We start from the raw sequence: 12,799 nt of genomic DNA, 5'->3' as shown, positions 1-12,799 counted from the left end.
AATTCGGTATCAGTTAAGGAAGAGGAGCCAAGAGTATTACCTCTGAACTGAGAAGAACTTTTTGTGCAGTAGCATGCTAAAAGCAAGCATGTTGGGTAGGTGGGGGAAGAGGAAAGTGCATTGTTATACAGTGTATTAGTAGATTTGGGAAGGTTTGTGATGCCTCACATACACACAAAAATGTGACCATGACAGCGTTACACCCAAAATCACTGAATGTTTTTCAGTGGGCATTACTTGAATATTACAAAGCAAAATCCCCTACTGACTTGCCAGCTAGGACAGAAAGGTTTTATCCATGCATACAACTTCTGCAGTTTTCTATTATCTTAGTTATAAAATAAGATCAGCCTAACAGAGAAGTTATGTAATTACTTACTCCTTGTAAGACTTGAAAGCTGTCATTAGTAGGTGGAGGATCCTGATCTGGGTCAACCCCAACCCTACAGAAACATTAGGAAAACAAAGCAAGTGGTGTTACTGAGGGTTGGCAATGCTGTAAGTTTGGCAGAATGCATTTTAAAAGCACTTTAGGCACCCAGCAAAGCTGAATCAGAGAGGTTATAAGAATAGACTGAGGAAGAGCTGTTCATTACTCCCCTGCAGTTACACAGCTATAAACAAGATACGTTTTCACTCAAGAAACTACTGTAACTCTATGTCACCATCAACCTCTACTGCTTACCTTTGCTGCCAATTTTTTAGAGCAATGGAAAATACTATTTTTGCCTTAAAAAGTGGATAGCATCCTCTTCAGTGGAGAGTATCTCTCATATGCAGCAGGAAGGAAACAGAAACTAAGGATAAAGCCCAGCCTAAATATTTACCCAGCAAATAACTGCCAGATAAATCTGTGAATGGCTGAAATACACAATTTTAAAAAGACATACACACTCCAGGTTTTAAAGCAATATGGGAAGCAAAAAAAAATTAATTAAAAAGGGTCACAACATTAATTTGCTGCAAGTTTCATTCACCTAACCCAACACAGCCACAGTGGACTAACACATGGCCCATAGTCCATCTGAGTGAGGAAGGATTTGTGTAATGAGGGGGTTGACAGAATAATATGTTAAGAAGAAACTGTCTACTCACTTTTGAATAATTAGAAAGCATCTTATTACTCAACCTTCCTTGCAAATAGGGCTCCTATCTACTCAACCTTCCTTGCAAATAGGGCTCCTATCCAAGATTGGCATTTAATCATTGTAATTATGCTCAGGTTTTTCTGGTCTGGTTTGGGGGTAGACTGTACTTGTCTATTTTATATCCTATTCATGCCCTGATCTCTGTCATTTCTTGTAGAACACAAACCTCCAACCTCAAAAGTCAGATAAGATTCTCAGTCTCAAATGTGTTGTGTTTCAGTCCCACCATGTCACATAGTAAGTGTGGGGAAACACATGTGACAGCCATTTCAGACAACAAGATTTTGTTAACGTTGTCACTTCTACTCTCTTATAAGGGGCTGAGCTGGTTTGGTGCAATGTCCTTGTTACTTAGACTTTTTGTCAGCTAATCATTTTATAGCCATGCTGTTTATGCAGTGGCCCTAAGAATCACCAGAAGCCAAGGGAACCTTGCTGGTCAGACCATATCATTGGTTGGTCCCAGGGACATCATGCTTAGATCAAATAAAAAGAGAACACTTTCAAATAGCTTCCAGGGCAGCATCTTTGATAGAGCTATAGAAGAAGAAAAGTTTTAAGTCATCCTTGAGGACTCACAGCCATCTCAAGGCGTCACATGAATGAATTAATGTAGTTCAGAGATAATCCAGAAGGCTGCTCTGCAGCAGCCTCATATAAAACTAGCGCTGACACAGTCCTTTGCTTGGATTTCTTTCTTTTTTTCTAAGCATCTTGTTCTTTCCTCATTACTTCCTTTTTCCATATATAGAGTCATCTCAAACTTTAGGCACATTTAGCCTGCCAATTCCTTGGCACTGACCAGCCTCTGAAAACCAGAACTGAAAACTTCAGTTTAGGAGAACACTGGATAGACAGATTGAGTACTGGATTGTAACACATGCTAAAAGAAAACACCACACACAAGAGCTCAGAGAGCTCACAAGGGCTGAGGTGTTACTGCCTTGGCTATCACTGCATAAGAACAGGCTTTGGCAGGGAAACTGGGTTCTAATGCAGAAAGCTGACAAACAACATCAGGAAACCAACTCAGTACAGTAATGTATGTATATACACAAGAGTATGCATTCCTTCATAAGTACACATGAAAATAAAAGAAAAATACTTGTGGCTTTCCAAACTGCACATGGGGGAAGGTTCAATGTGCTGTGCAAAGCAACCAGGCTCAGGTTGACTGCAAAGCTGACACTGTGAATGGGGAGTTCAAGAATTTTGCTCCAAAAGATGAACATAGCTCGCATTCCCCAAATAGTTTTTACTCCCTGGGCTACCTATTCACTTCACAGTACATAAGAAAACCAAACAATTCAGTGTCTCAGCTTTTACTTGACTTACAAGGTTGTGCATTTGTTTTGAGAATTTTAACTGCCCTTAGGCAGGGGAATGGGGCTTAATGGAAGACCAAAACAGGAAAAAAACACCGTTCAGTGAAAAGCCATAGTATATCACAGACCAGAAATTTGGGTTCACTCTTGTGCTGAAGAGGCAAAAAAACCTTTTCTATATTAAAATGGTTCAAATTTTAGGGGAAAAAAATCAAATCATACCACAAATGCTCCTTTCAATGTTGAAATCCACACAGGCTTGTCCATTTAACTTTTTTCTAAGTTATTCTGCAAATGAATTTATATTTTGAATATTTATAAATAATTATTTTCCATAAATCACATTAAAAAAATCACTCTCAAAGTCTGTTCCTCAGTTCAGTGATTAACACCAAATACATTTTCATTTTGAATTCTCACAATTACTTTTTGTATCTTTCAAACAATATGCTTTTATCCTCTATTCTAGCATCAACTGTATAGGAAGCTTAACTTTTTGTAGCAAGCCTGCCTTTTTAAGTTTCAAGGCTAAATACTCTTATCTCATGACAAGCATCACTTTTTTTTTTGCAGACCCAGCCACTAGAATTCTAAGGAAGTGTCATTTTTATCACCTGAAACAAAACAATACCAAGAACCAGTCAAGTCTGTCCTAACCTCCTTTACAGTGAAAAGAAGCACAGAAAACACTTAGTTACTTCATCTTTGCTTAACTACTTCAATAATTAAAAGTACAAGTTAGGCTGATACATGTATGTCTTCAACATTGATTTTCTTCTTATGCTGAAGAAAAAAAATCAATTTCATATGCTTAATATATTTTAAAAGCTTCCTGTCAATTACATGTGCTGCAAAGGTCAATATCAGCTCTCATTTATTTAACCTGCTTGATAAATTAAACTTTTCCTGGATGGATTTACACAGATCCCTTCCCAGAGGTCGGAGACACAGGGAGGGCAGCCTTGCTCAAGGTGTGTGGGATTCCCAAGGCTGTACAGATAAGTAACTCTTAAAAAGAAGATTTCAGATGAAGAATATGAACAGTCTTTCAGCTGTAACAATGCATATATGTTTCAAAATCAGTGAAAACTCCATTTATTTCCCTGACTGGAATAACTTTGGTATGTGATAGACACCTTATTCCTTCAGTACAGATAATTACTAGTAAGTAAAATTCAGACACCTTTATTTCAGCCTTGGGAAGGCCATTAGAATCTGTAGACAAGAGTATGCTATAGTAAAATTATTCCAATTTAAGTGTATTTCTTCACTCCTCCCTAATGAAAACTTCTTTTTAAGGCAAAAGAGGCTTTTTGTGCTTTAAGATCTCTGTAACAGTAAAGGGACTAGTCTTGAGCTCCTAATGCCCAACACCAAAACACAGCATTTCTGCCCTTAACTGACTCCTGGACTTCTTGGTCTTTATCCTACAGCTACAACTCCAGCACCACATGTAGGAGAGGAGCTACTCAGATTTGATCTCTCAAAACATTAAGCTTATGTATAATTCAGTAATTTAAACAGTGTGGGAGAAAGTGGTTCACTCACAAAACTGAGCTAAGTGGATGGAAATGAATGGTGAAAAGGCATGTAGAACTACAACTTCTCTGCTGCATCATTTTTAAATGGGGGGAATGATTTCTTCTGATACTTCAGAAACTTTTCCAGGGCCCTACAACACATGAATGACAAGCTACTGAAATAGCAGGCATTATTAGATTTATCATGTGTAGTCACTACAGCCAAGAATGACTGTAATAGATTATAGTTCTCAGATTGTCTGTACAAACTAACACACTGCATCTCTGACAAACCTAGTGGTTTGCTGGAAACCTTCAAGTGAGACAAGGTACATGAAAACCTTTCATTGCTCCATCCCAAAGGACTTTCTTTACATAAATACTTTGTATGTTTTTATGTGCACACACACACACACACATTGCCTATAGATGTCAGTTAGAGATTTATCTTATTTTAAATTCTCTCTCTAACTATTTATCTGTTCTAAAAACACCATACCAGAATCCTAGTCTTCTCTGGTTCATATCTCTCTGTTTTGAAAAATATATCCCCAAAAAGGCTGGGCTAAATCACCCATGAAGTACCTTCCAACCTGAAGAGTTACACAAAATAACCTCAAGCAATGCTTGAGAATACCTTTGTTATTAAAGATTATAATATCAAATCCATTATTTGATCTTATAATCTTTTTCAGCTCTCAAGTCTTCTAAGGTCAGAGATTCAAGTTTTGCTTTATTAAATGTCCATACACAGAGTGCAAGAATGTGTTTTATAGTTTCATTTTTGACATGATGTGTGACCCACACTCTCACAGCTCAGAATAGGTGAATAAAACTCAGAGTTGAGGAACATCTTTAGTACTCTCAGAAAAGAAGCAGCAGCAGCATGCCACAGTATAGAAAAAGAGCACACACTCAGTGTTACAAAGATGAAAAAAGCCAAGCACCAGGTTAATGTGGTATCAAGGAAAGCACAGTGTCACCTGAAATACAGCCAGTGGCTTTCACTCATCTCTTCCACCGATGGAACATGGTCACCAACTCTGGTACAGTACAAGAATGCAATGTGAGTAACAAAATGCTCATGAGATGGAGGCTCTACAGAGCTCTTCAGCAAAACAAAGCAAAGCAACAAAAAATAATCCATACCAAATCAAAAAAGACAAAACATACATGAAAAACAATGGCAGAGCAATGACAAAATGACCAAAAACCAAAATTAGCAACAACATCAATTTATGATTGATGTATATCCAGTAATATTCTTCATACATTCAGATCCCAGCTGGCAACTGTATTAATGACAGACTACATTCCCCAGAAAAACAGATTCAGTAGCTCTCTTTGGTGCTGCACACAGACAGAGCCAATCTAAGACAATTCCTACCACTTCAGACCTGCACATGGTCTGAAAGAGAATGAGACATCACAGGAAGTAATCATGGGAAGCTGTACATGTGTGAGATGGGTCAGCAATACTGCCTGGTTCCAGAGCACTCCAAATCAACTGGTAACAAACCTAAATCACTGCACTGCTTTAACTAAAAATTGACTATCAGTTTTTGATTTAATCTCCAGTCATAGCAGAGTCTGGTTTTACTCATTGCTTTGCCATTTTCAGTTCTGTTTCTGGGGGTTATTTTAGGCACAAATGAAAGCAAGTTTGGTTTCCAGTATTTTTCACATACATTCCTTAGCAGCCTGTGGGGTTTTTTCCTCCCCATATTTTTCCACGAGGGCATGTGTCATGAACTATATATTGCTTCTGTGAAATAAAAGCCCAGATGATCAGAAATCCACAGAGACCTCACTTTAGAAAAAGCAGGTGTACACACCCTGGTTGCAGCCTGACATCTTGACTAACCAAATTTTTAAGGCCATAGCTTGTGATACAAAAAGCATGTACTATTCTAATCCTTGAATACTGAGGCAAATACCAGACTTGAGATAGCTTTGATTTTGATTCCAGGTTCAATAGCTCTTTTCCCAGCCCAACACACACTCCAGGTCAGAGTACTCTGCTCCCCAAGGCCATCACAGAGATGGTTCTGCATGTACAGCAAAAACTAAAATTAAAAACTGCCTGATAACTTCCCTTCTATGACTTCTTTCTCTTTCCTGTATGTTTGCCAAGCCAGTATACTAAAGTTTTCCCAGATGTCTGTAATGAGTACAGCATTTTTGGAAAATTTTAGCTATTTTTGAAGAGTTCAACAGTTTCTCAGAAGATGGCTGAGGAAGAAGAGAACTCCCACCACCATGTTTTAAAAAAAATTAAAACCCAATTCCTAAAAACCTCTGGAATTAGGAAAAGTTGTGTTGAGTTGTTTTAGGATGCCTTAGGGTATTTGTTTACTTCACCTAACCAAGACAATGACTGCAGTCATTGTCTGGCCAAGGCTTGCCAGAGCTTGGCAGTTCAACTCATGTCATCTATGTGCTCTAGATGTGTCTCACCCAACTCCCACAGTGTCTTCCCCACACTTTTTCTCTGCAGTGTGAATTGCTGTGTTTCAGAGAATGAGAAGAGAGAAAAGGAAACATCTCCCATGCTCAGTTCCAAACTTCCAGAGGAATAGGTGATCTCTTTCCTACTAAGGGAAAAGCCTAGAGGGATGAAGCTGGAGGCTTGGAAGCTGCACTGCCCCACTATTAGGGGGAATCAAGACTGATGATGAAAAACTAGAGATTGGGAAAGGAGGAAGAACAGAAAAACTAGGGAAAGACAACTGGAAGAAACAGTACAGAAAGGGATGGGCAAGGAAAAAGCTCACAACAGAGGGCAGAGGACAGCCCCTGTGACTGTGCATCTGCCTTCAAGGGCAGCAGAGAGTAGCTGAGGGCAGTGAAGGATCCAAGTAATACAGTAATGGAAACAGGCTGCAAAACAGGAGGATGGAACCTCCTATCAGACATCCCCCAGCCCAGCCTGGAGCACAGCATGAGGCTGGGTCCCAGCAGCAGCAGCACCCTCCTCCTGCCACCCCAGCACACCAGAGTGTGGTGTGTAATACACATTTTATCACTGCACCACCTGGTAAGGGAATGGAGAATAAACACCAAGCCAACACTTTTACCACCATCCCAGTTAGTTAGGTAGTTCACATAGCAGCTGGATGAGAGTTAATGTTTCCATATTTCTTTTTAAGTTTCCTCTTTTACCAAAAAAAAAAAAAAAAAAAAAAAAAAAATCACTAAATAGAAAGTTCATTAAAGATTGTATAAGCAAAGTCAGACATAAGGCATTAAATATCTAAGTTGGCATTGTCTGTGCAGGCTTTAGCTTTTATGGTAAAAATAAATCTAAATTAAGGCATGAGGTACGATGCTTTGAGGTTTATAAAAAGGCTTCTAAGTATAACTGAAATTACTTCATTAAAATAAGCAATAACTTCTGCATTTGCAGCAGGTTATGAAGAAGAGGAAGGCACTAATCTATGTGTTGCTTCATTGAACATGAAAAGAACCAGGTCACTAACCTCTGATCAAAAGTGGAAAACACATTGTTTTGCAATACAAATGCTAGGAGTTCCCTTTTTTTTCCTGTGACAGATAAATGAAACAAGAAGTCAGCTATTTTTTTGAAAAGAGGAATTTTGCCAGTGGTTTTGATTTACACAGCTTTCAAGTTTGCTGAAACTGTTAAAGCTTCAGCCAGGAAATTGTTTCTTTGTTTAGGTCTTAAAGGATGAGACTATATTTTTAATATCCAGGTCATGCTTTAGTTTCTAAGGAAAAAAAAATCTACTACTAAGAAAATGTAACTGTTTACCACTCAAATGTTGGATGTGTCTCACTGATAGTCAGCCAAAGAACTCTAACTCATGATATCACGGCTTTAACTCCAGTTTCTGGTGTTGGTTTTAAATTTCCTCAGCATCAAGTGGCAGAATCAAAAGCATCTCAAGATCCTGTTATTTCTCTACTCAGATTTTGAAGTTGTGACCTCACATTTCCAACCAGCTAAGCAGTAAACTGAAGTTAAGCCTCTGCTACAAACCAAAGGTCCTTTGCTTAGCTGTATATGAAGGCCTGGTCAGTGGTCCCTGGTAACCTACCCCATCTGAAAAAAAATCTACTACTAAGAATGCTGCTCATCAAATACCTGAAATTTTCAGAACAGCAAGAGGAGGCAGAGGGTATTTTTTGCCTATTTTCCTCCTTATACTGCTTTTTACTATACCAAAGCTTAATTTTCATGTTCACTTCTCTATCCTTTACCTACTTTTAATATTTGGTATCATGGGAGGGAAGGGACCAACAGTAAGTAAAGAACCAAGCACCCATCCCAAACACTACACAGCTAACGGTGTGGCCAGAAGGCCAGTGCCTCTCCCTCTAAGGCACAGCAAGGCAATTCTGGATCCCTGTGCAGGCCTGGCATTTCCCCTTGCATGCCCACAGCTGCTTCCCCATGAGCTCAGAGTATCAGGCCAGGCTGACACTCCTGGCTGGAATCAGTGCCCTGGTACAGTTCTACTTAAATCATGAAGCCACCACCTGAAATAATCCCCTTTGGTTTTCATGTCTGTCTTGGCTCCCCTGACTTGCCCAGACATGGGCCTTCTATTGACCTCCACACTGGAGAAAGGCCAACGACTTCATGAGGACTTGGTAATGGCTGACTAGCCTGCCTTCCTTCCTTCCTGATACAATGGGTATGACCTTCACATCAGAACTGGACTCTTAGGAGTCCCCACAAATCCTGACATTTAAGTCCAATATACACATGGCATTAATTTCTACATCCCTTCACTTCATCTAGGAAGCAAACCACCTTTTATCTTATAACCTCTTTTCTGCTAAATAATCCTGCATGTGCCCACCACTGATTTCCAGCCTCTGGCAATCGAATTTATTGTGCAAGTTCCAAGGCTCAGCAAGCATCCTAGGGACAAGTTTCCCACTGCTCAGCCTCGGGACTGCATCAGCACTATGCCCTGCTGCTGAGTGAGGCACTGGGACAGTGCTGGGACAGCTTCATCTCCTCCTGTTTACCCCTTCCACTGAGTAGAAGGGGATAGAAAAGAGATAACTGGCATAATTGAAAAATTCAGCTGGAAAATAATTTGTCCCTCTTTTTTAAAAAAATCTGTGAAGTCAGAACTACTTCTTTTTTTATTTCTCCAGCAGAAAGTGTTCAGACCACTGAGCACAGTTTCTAACTCTCGATCAGCTGCACACGGCCGCCACCTCCTGGCACAAATACGATTTCTTGTGGTCTCAGAAGATGCAGACTGCTCCTCTGGCAGGCCAGTGCCTACCGAGCCAGCTGTAAAATGCTTCCTATGTAGAACTTCCTTATTAAAGAAAATCCTTCCTTTGACCGGAAAGTTAAGCCTTTATTTTCTGTCAGCCACGCCAAAAAAGTGACAGCTAAAATTACTGCTGTTTACTCGCAAGGATGGGTAAACTTCCCCCTAAACCTACAGCTAAACACTCAAAACTATGCTTCAGTCAGCTACCTTTTGGTACTTACTTCTCTAGGGAGAATGGTACCATAGCCTTTACAGCTAGGAATGGTAGCATAGCCTTTACAGCTGTTCTGCCTTGTTGGTCACACTAATGACTTTTGCAAGTCTAGCCACCTCAGGGGATAAGCCTGGAATGGATATGGGGTTAGTCCTCTCTGCCTGCAGGACCAGCTCATCAGGCAGGCTTATGGAGTCTCACTACTGAGCTAGATTAGCCAAAAGAAGAAGTGCATAATCTAGGATGCCTCCTGGTTTTGATGGAGGAGGGTGGGAGGAAAAAAAGCTGCTACCTCAGAACATTTTTGCAGCTGGCCAAGGGCTGGGCCACATGCAGGATTTCAGTCCTATCCTACTGCTGATGACTGAAGGAGCCCTGTGGCAGAGGTAATGGTTGGTTGCACTCAGGGCTTGTACAGCTTGTATTGTTGTAATTCCCCTCTATTTATCTTTGTCTCCCAAACTACCAAAACTTCCAAAATTATATTATATATGTCTTTAATAATGATTGATTTGTGATTCTCTAGCACATCTCTTGATAAATAGTCTCAAATATGAAAGGACATGCAGTCAAAAGTACTAAGTATTAGCCAGGATTTATAGTCAGACATCTATAATCATGCAACTTACCATTTTCACAGATCTCCTCGAAACAGGAGGAAACACACCCCAACGACCAGCAGGATCCCATTTATCCCAGTTGCTTAGATAACATCAGGTTTTGTTTAAAGTACATTCACCTTAGCACCACCCAATAAAGAATCTACTGAACTTAAAAACCTTAACAGGCCCATTATGAAGAGCTAAAAGAAAGGAAGCAGTCTTAGTATAATATGAAGTTTATATGAGATTAGATTAATTCTTTCTTTTCAATATAGAGCTGCTTTATCAGGCAACACTATTCCATATCCTGCTGGACTGACATAGACCTAGATACCTTCTTGCAGAGCACCAGAGCACCTTCAGGCTGAATCCCAGCAGCATCAGAACATTTTCTTCACCAGACTGCACTAGCACTGTCCTCTATAAAGCATCATGTCCTAAATACCTACCTACATACATATATATATATATTTATATATATATGTATAAATACCACGTTCTAAATTCTTCTAGCAAGCATCAAACAAGTTCTGTAGAGCTATGCCAAATTAGTACAGCTGCCTATTGAAAAGTGAAGTTTCTCCAGCATAGAGCTGCATACCAACCTGATGTTCAGCCAGGACAACATGGGGGTTGTGCCTCCACCAACAATCCACACAGTGAAAAACACGATGAGCAGAGTTGTTGAGAACATCATTTGGTGGGAGTAGGTGGCAGTATCTCGTATAGCCAGGGCAAATGCCATGGCTCCCCTGAGACCTATCAGAAAGAATGAAACAGTGCAGCCTTAGAAGTGCAGGCATGACTGTGGATAGCACAGCACCTTTCCTTACTCCCTCCCACAAAGTGTCAGGCAGAAAGCACTGGGCTACAGAAACTTTTAATTTCCTTAGATTCCCTGATAAATTATGCCCTGGGATAATTTACAAGAGAATGTTGTAATTCTCCTGGTTTCCTGTAACTTATAGAATCCACAAGTGCTGTGAAAAGGTGTAAATGCTCCCAGAAACTAACAGGAAAGGAAGACAGAAACAAACAAGTTGTGAACAACAAACCATTATGTAAGTTAAGCAGCTCCCTGAATCAGATAAAAGTTCAGACTTTTCCAGTTGAATCCATAATTGAAATGTGAGTTCTTGACCTGACATTTTTATCAGCTATAAAAATAGTCTAATTAATTACACGGTCACAGGCAAACTATATCTTTCCTCCTCTCCTCCCAGTTATGAAACTTCACTAGCAAGAACAAGCCATGGCATTGGACCACCTGCAGACTTCTTATGCAGAGGAATTACAGGATGGTTAAGGTTGTAAGTAACCCCTGGAGTTCATCTGGTCCAATTCCCCTGTTTGAACAACCCCTGCTCTACCTGCAGTAAGTTGCACAGGACCACGTCCACATGGCTTTTGAATATCTCCAGGGATGGAGATGCCACAACCTCTCTGGACAATTTGTACAATGCTTGGACATAGAAAAAAGTTTTCCTGATGTTCAAAAAGAAAACTTCATATGTTCCTGTTTATGCCCATTATTTCCTCTGGTCCTGGCACAGGGCATCACTGAAAATAGCCTGGCTCCATCCTCTTTATATCCTCTTTTGCTTGGACATAGTAAAAAAGTTTTCCTGATGTTTAAAAAGAAAACCTCATATGTTCCTGTTTGTGCCCATTATTACCTCTGGGCCTGGCACGGGGCATCACTGAAAATAGCCTGGCTCCATCCTCTTTTCCAGGACTCCCTGGAACTTCTTGAGGATGCACATGTTTAGACACACAATGCATAATTTGCCTTAAATTACAAACTTGAACAGTTATCTGTGTGACAGAAATTATAAGGCAATTTAAGTCAAATACCTTTGTCCAATTAAATGAGAAAGGGTACCCATAAATACACCTCAATTTCTCAGCAGGTATCTGTTTCTGCACAATGTGAACATCCTCTCAGCTAGAAATAACCTTTTGGAAGAGATACATCCCAATTCTCCCATGTCCTTCACAAGCACTTCAAATGAAAATGCTCTATTTCCCAACAGCAGGTGCTGCCTTCCTGCTGTGAGCAGGTAGCATTTCATCCACCCCAGGCATGGCACACTTTCTGTAAAGGCTGAAAGACACAGGATGGCATGCTGCAACAATCAATCAGTAAGCCTTCCCTTCAGGATGCATGAATGTGGATCACAAAAAGAGAAGGTAGCAGAGTCAATTGCTTATGAGTTAAAATTAAGACTTTTTGCATTGCCCAGAATTTTTGCTCTTACCTGAAAACATCATCATGTGCTGAAAACTCCAGCTGATCTTATGCCTTCTGCCCAAATTCAACAAGAAGGAGAGAGGGTAGATATGTGCAGCTCTGCCCAAAAAGATTGCAACCTGTTTGCAGCTGAGGGTTAAGGATTTCTTTTTCCTGAGGTATGCAGTTTTTGCTACCTGGCTTTAACATGAAGCTTTTGTTTTAGTGAGAGATTTAGTGAGATCATGGTATCAAGTGTTCTTCCTATAGCTGTGCATCTAAAGCAGTCTTTCCCCAATTTTACTCAACTTGTGCATTCACAAGTGATTGCACAAAACGCACATTTTTACTAATATAACTAAGTTTTTAGATGAGCAGTGAAATTATACCTATTAAAATGTATTAAAATGACCAATTGTACAAATGAAGACTTTACTTTGAATATTCACACTTTAAACAATGATCACCAGCACCATGCAATTCTGAGTTTTGGAACAACAGA

The 12,799-nt window shown here is 39.9% G+C and overlaps 1 protein-coding gene across 1 annotated transcript in view; it reads right to left on the bottom strand.

Moving 5' to 3' along the window:
* The window catches only part of SLC9A7 (solute carrier family 9 member A7), a 69,065-nt gene that overhangs the window by 13,061 nt on the left and 43,205 nt on the right, over nt 1–12,799 (bottom strand). The window contains exons 11-13 of the mRNA XM_066545183.1: nt 12,326–12,437; nt 10,673–10,826; nt 380–443 (exon numbers count right to left, since the gene is read on the bottom strand). Of these exons, the coding sequence (XP_066401280.1) occupies nt 380–443; nt 10,673–10,826; nt 12,326–12,437 (330 nt within the window). The remainder of the gene's footprint in view (nt 1–379; nt 444–10,672; nt 10,827–12,325; nt 12,438–12,799) is intronic.

Source organism: Molothrus aeneus, chromosome 2, assembly GCF_037042795.1.
Source record: "Molothrus aeneus isolate 106 chromosome 2, BPBGC_Maene_1.0, whole genome shotgun sequence".
Taxonomy (NCBI): Eukaryota; Metazoa; Chordata; class Aves; order Passeriformes; family Icteridae; genus Molothrus; species Molothrus aeneus.
This window is presented reverse-complemented; position numbering and strand designations above follow the sequence as displayed.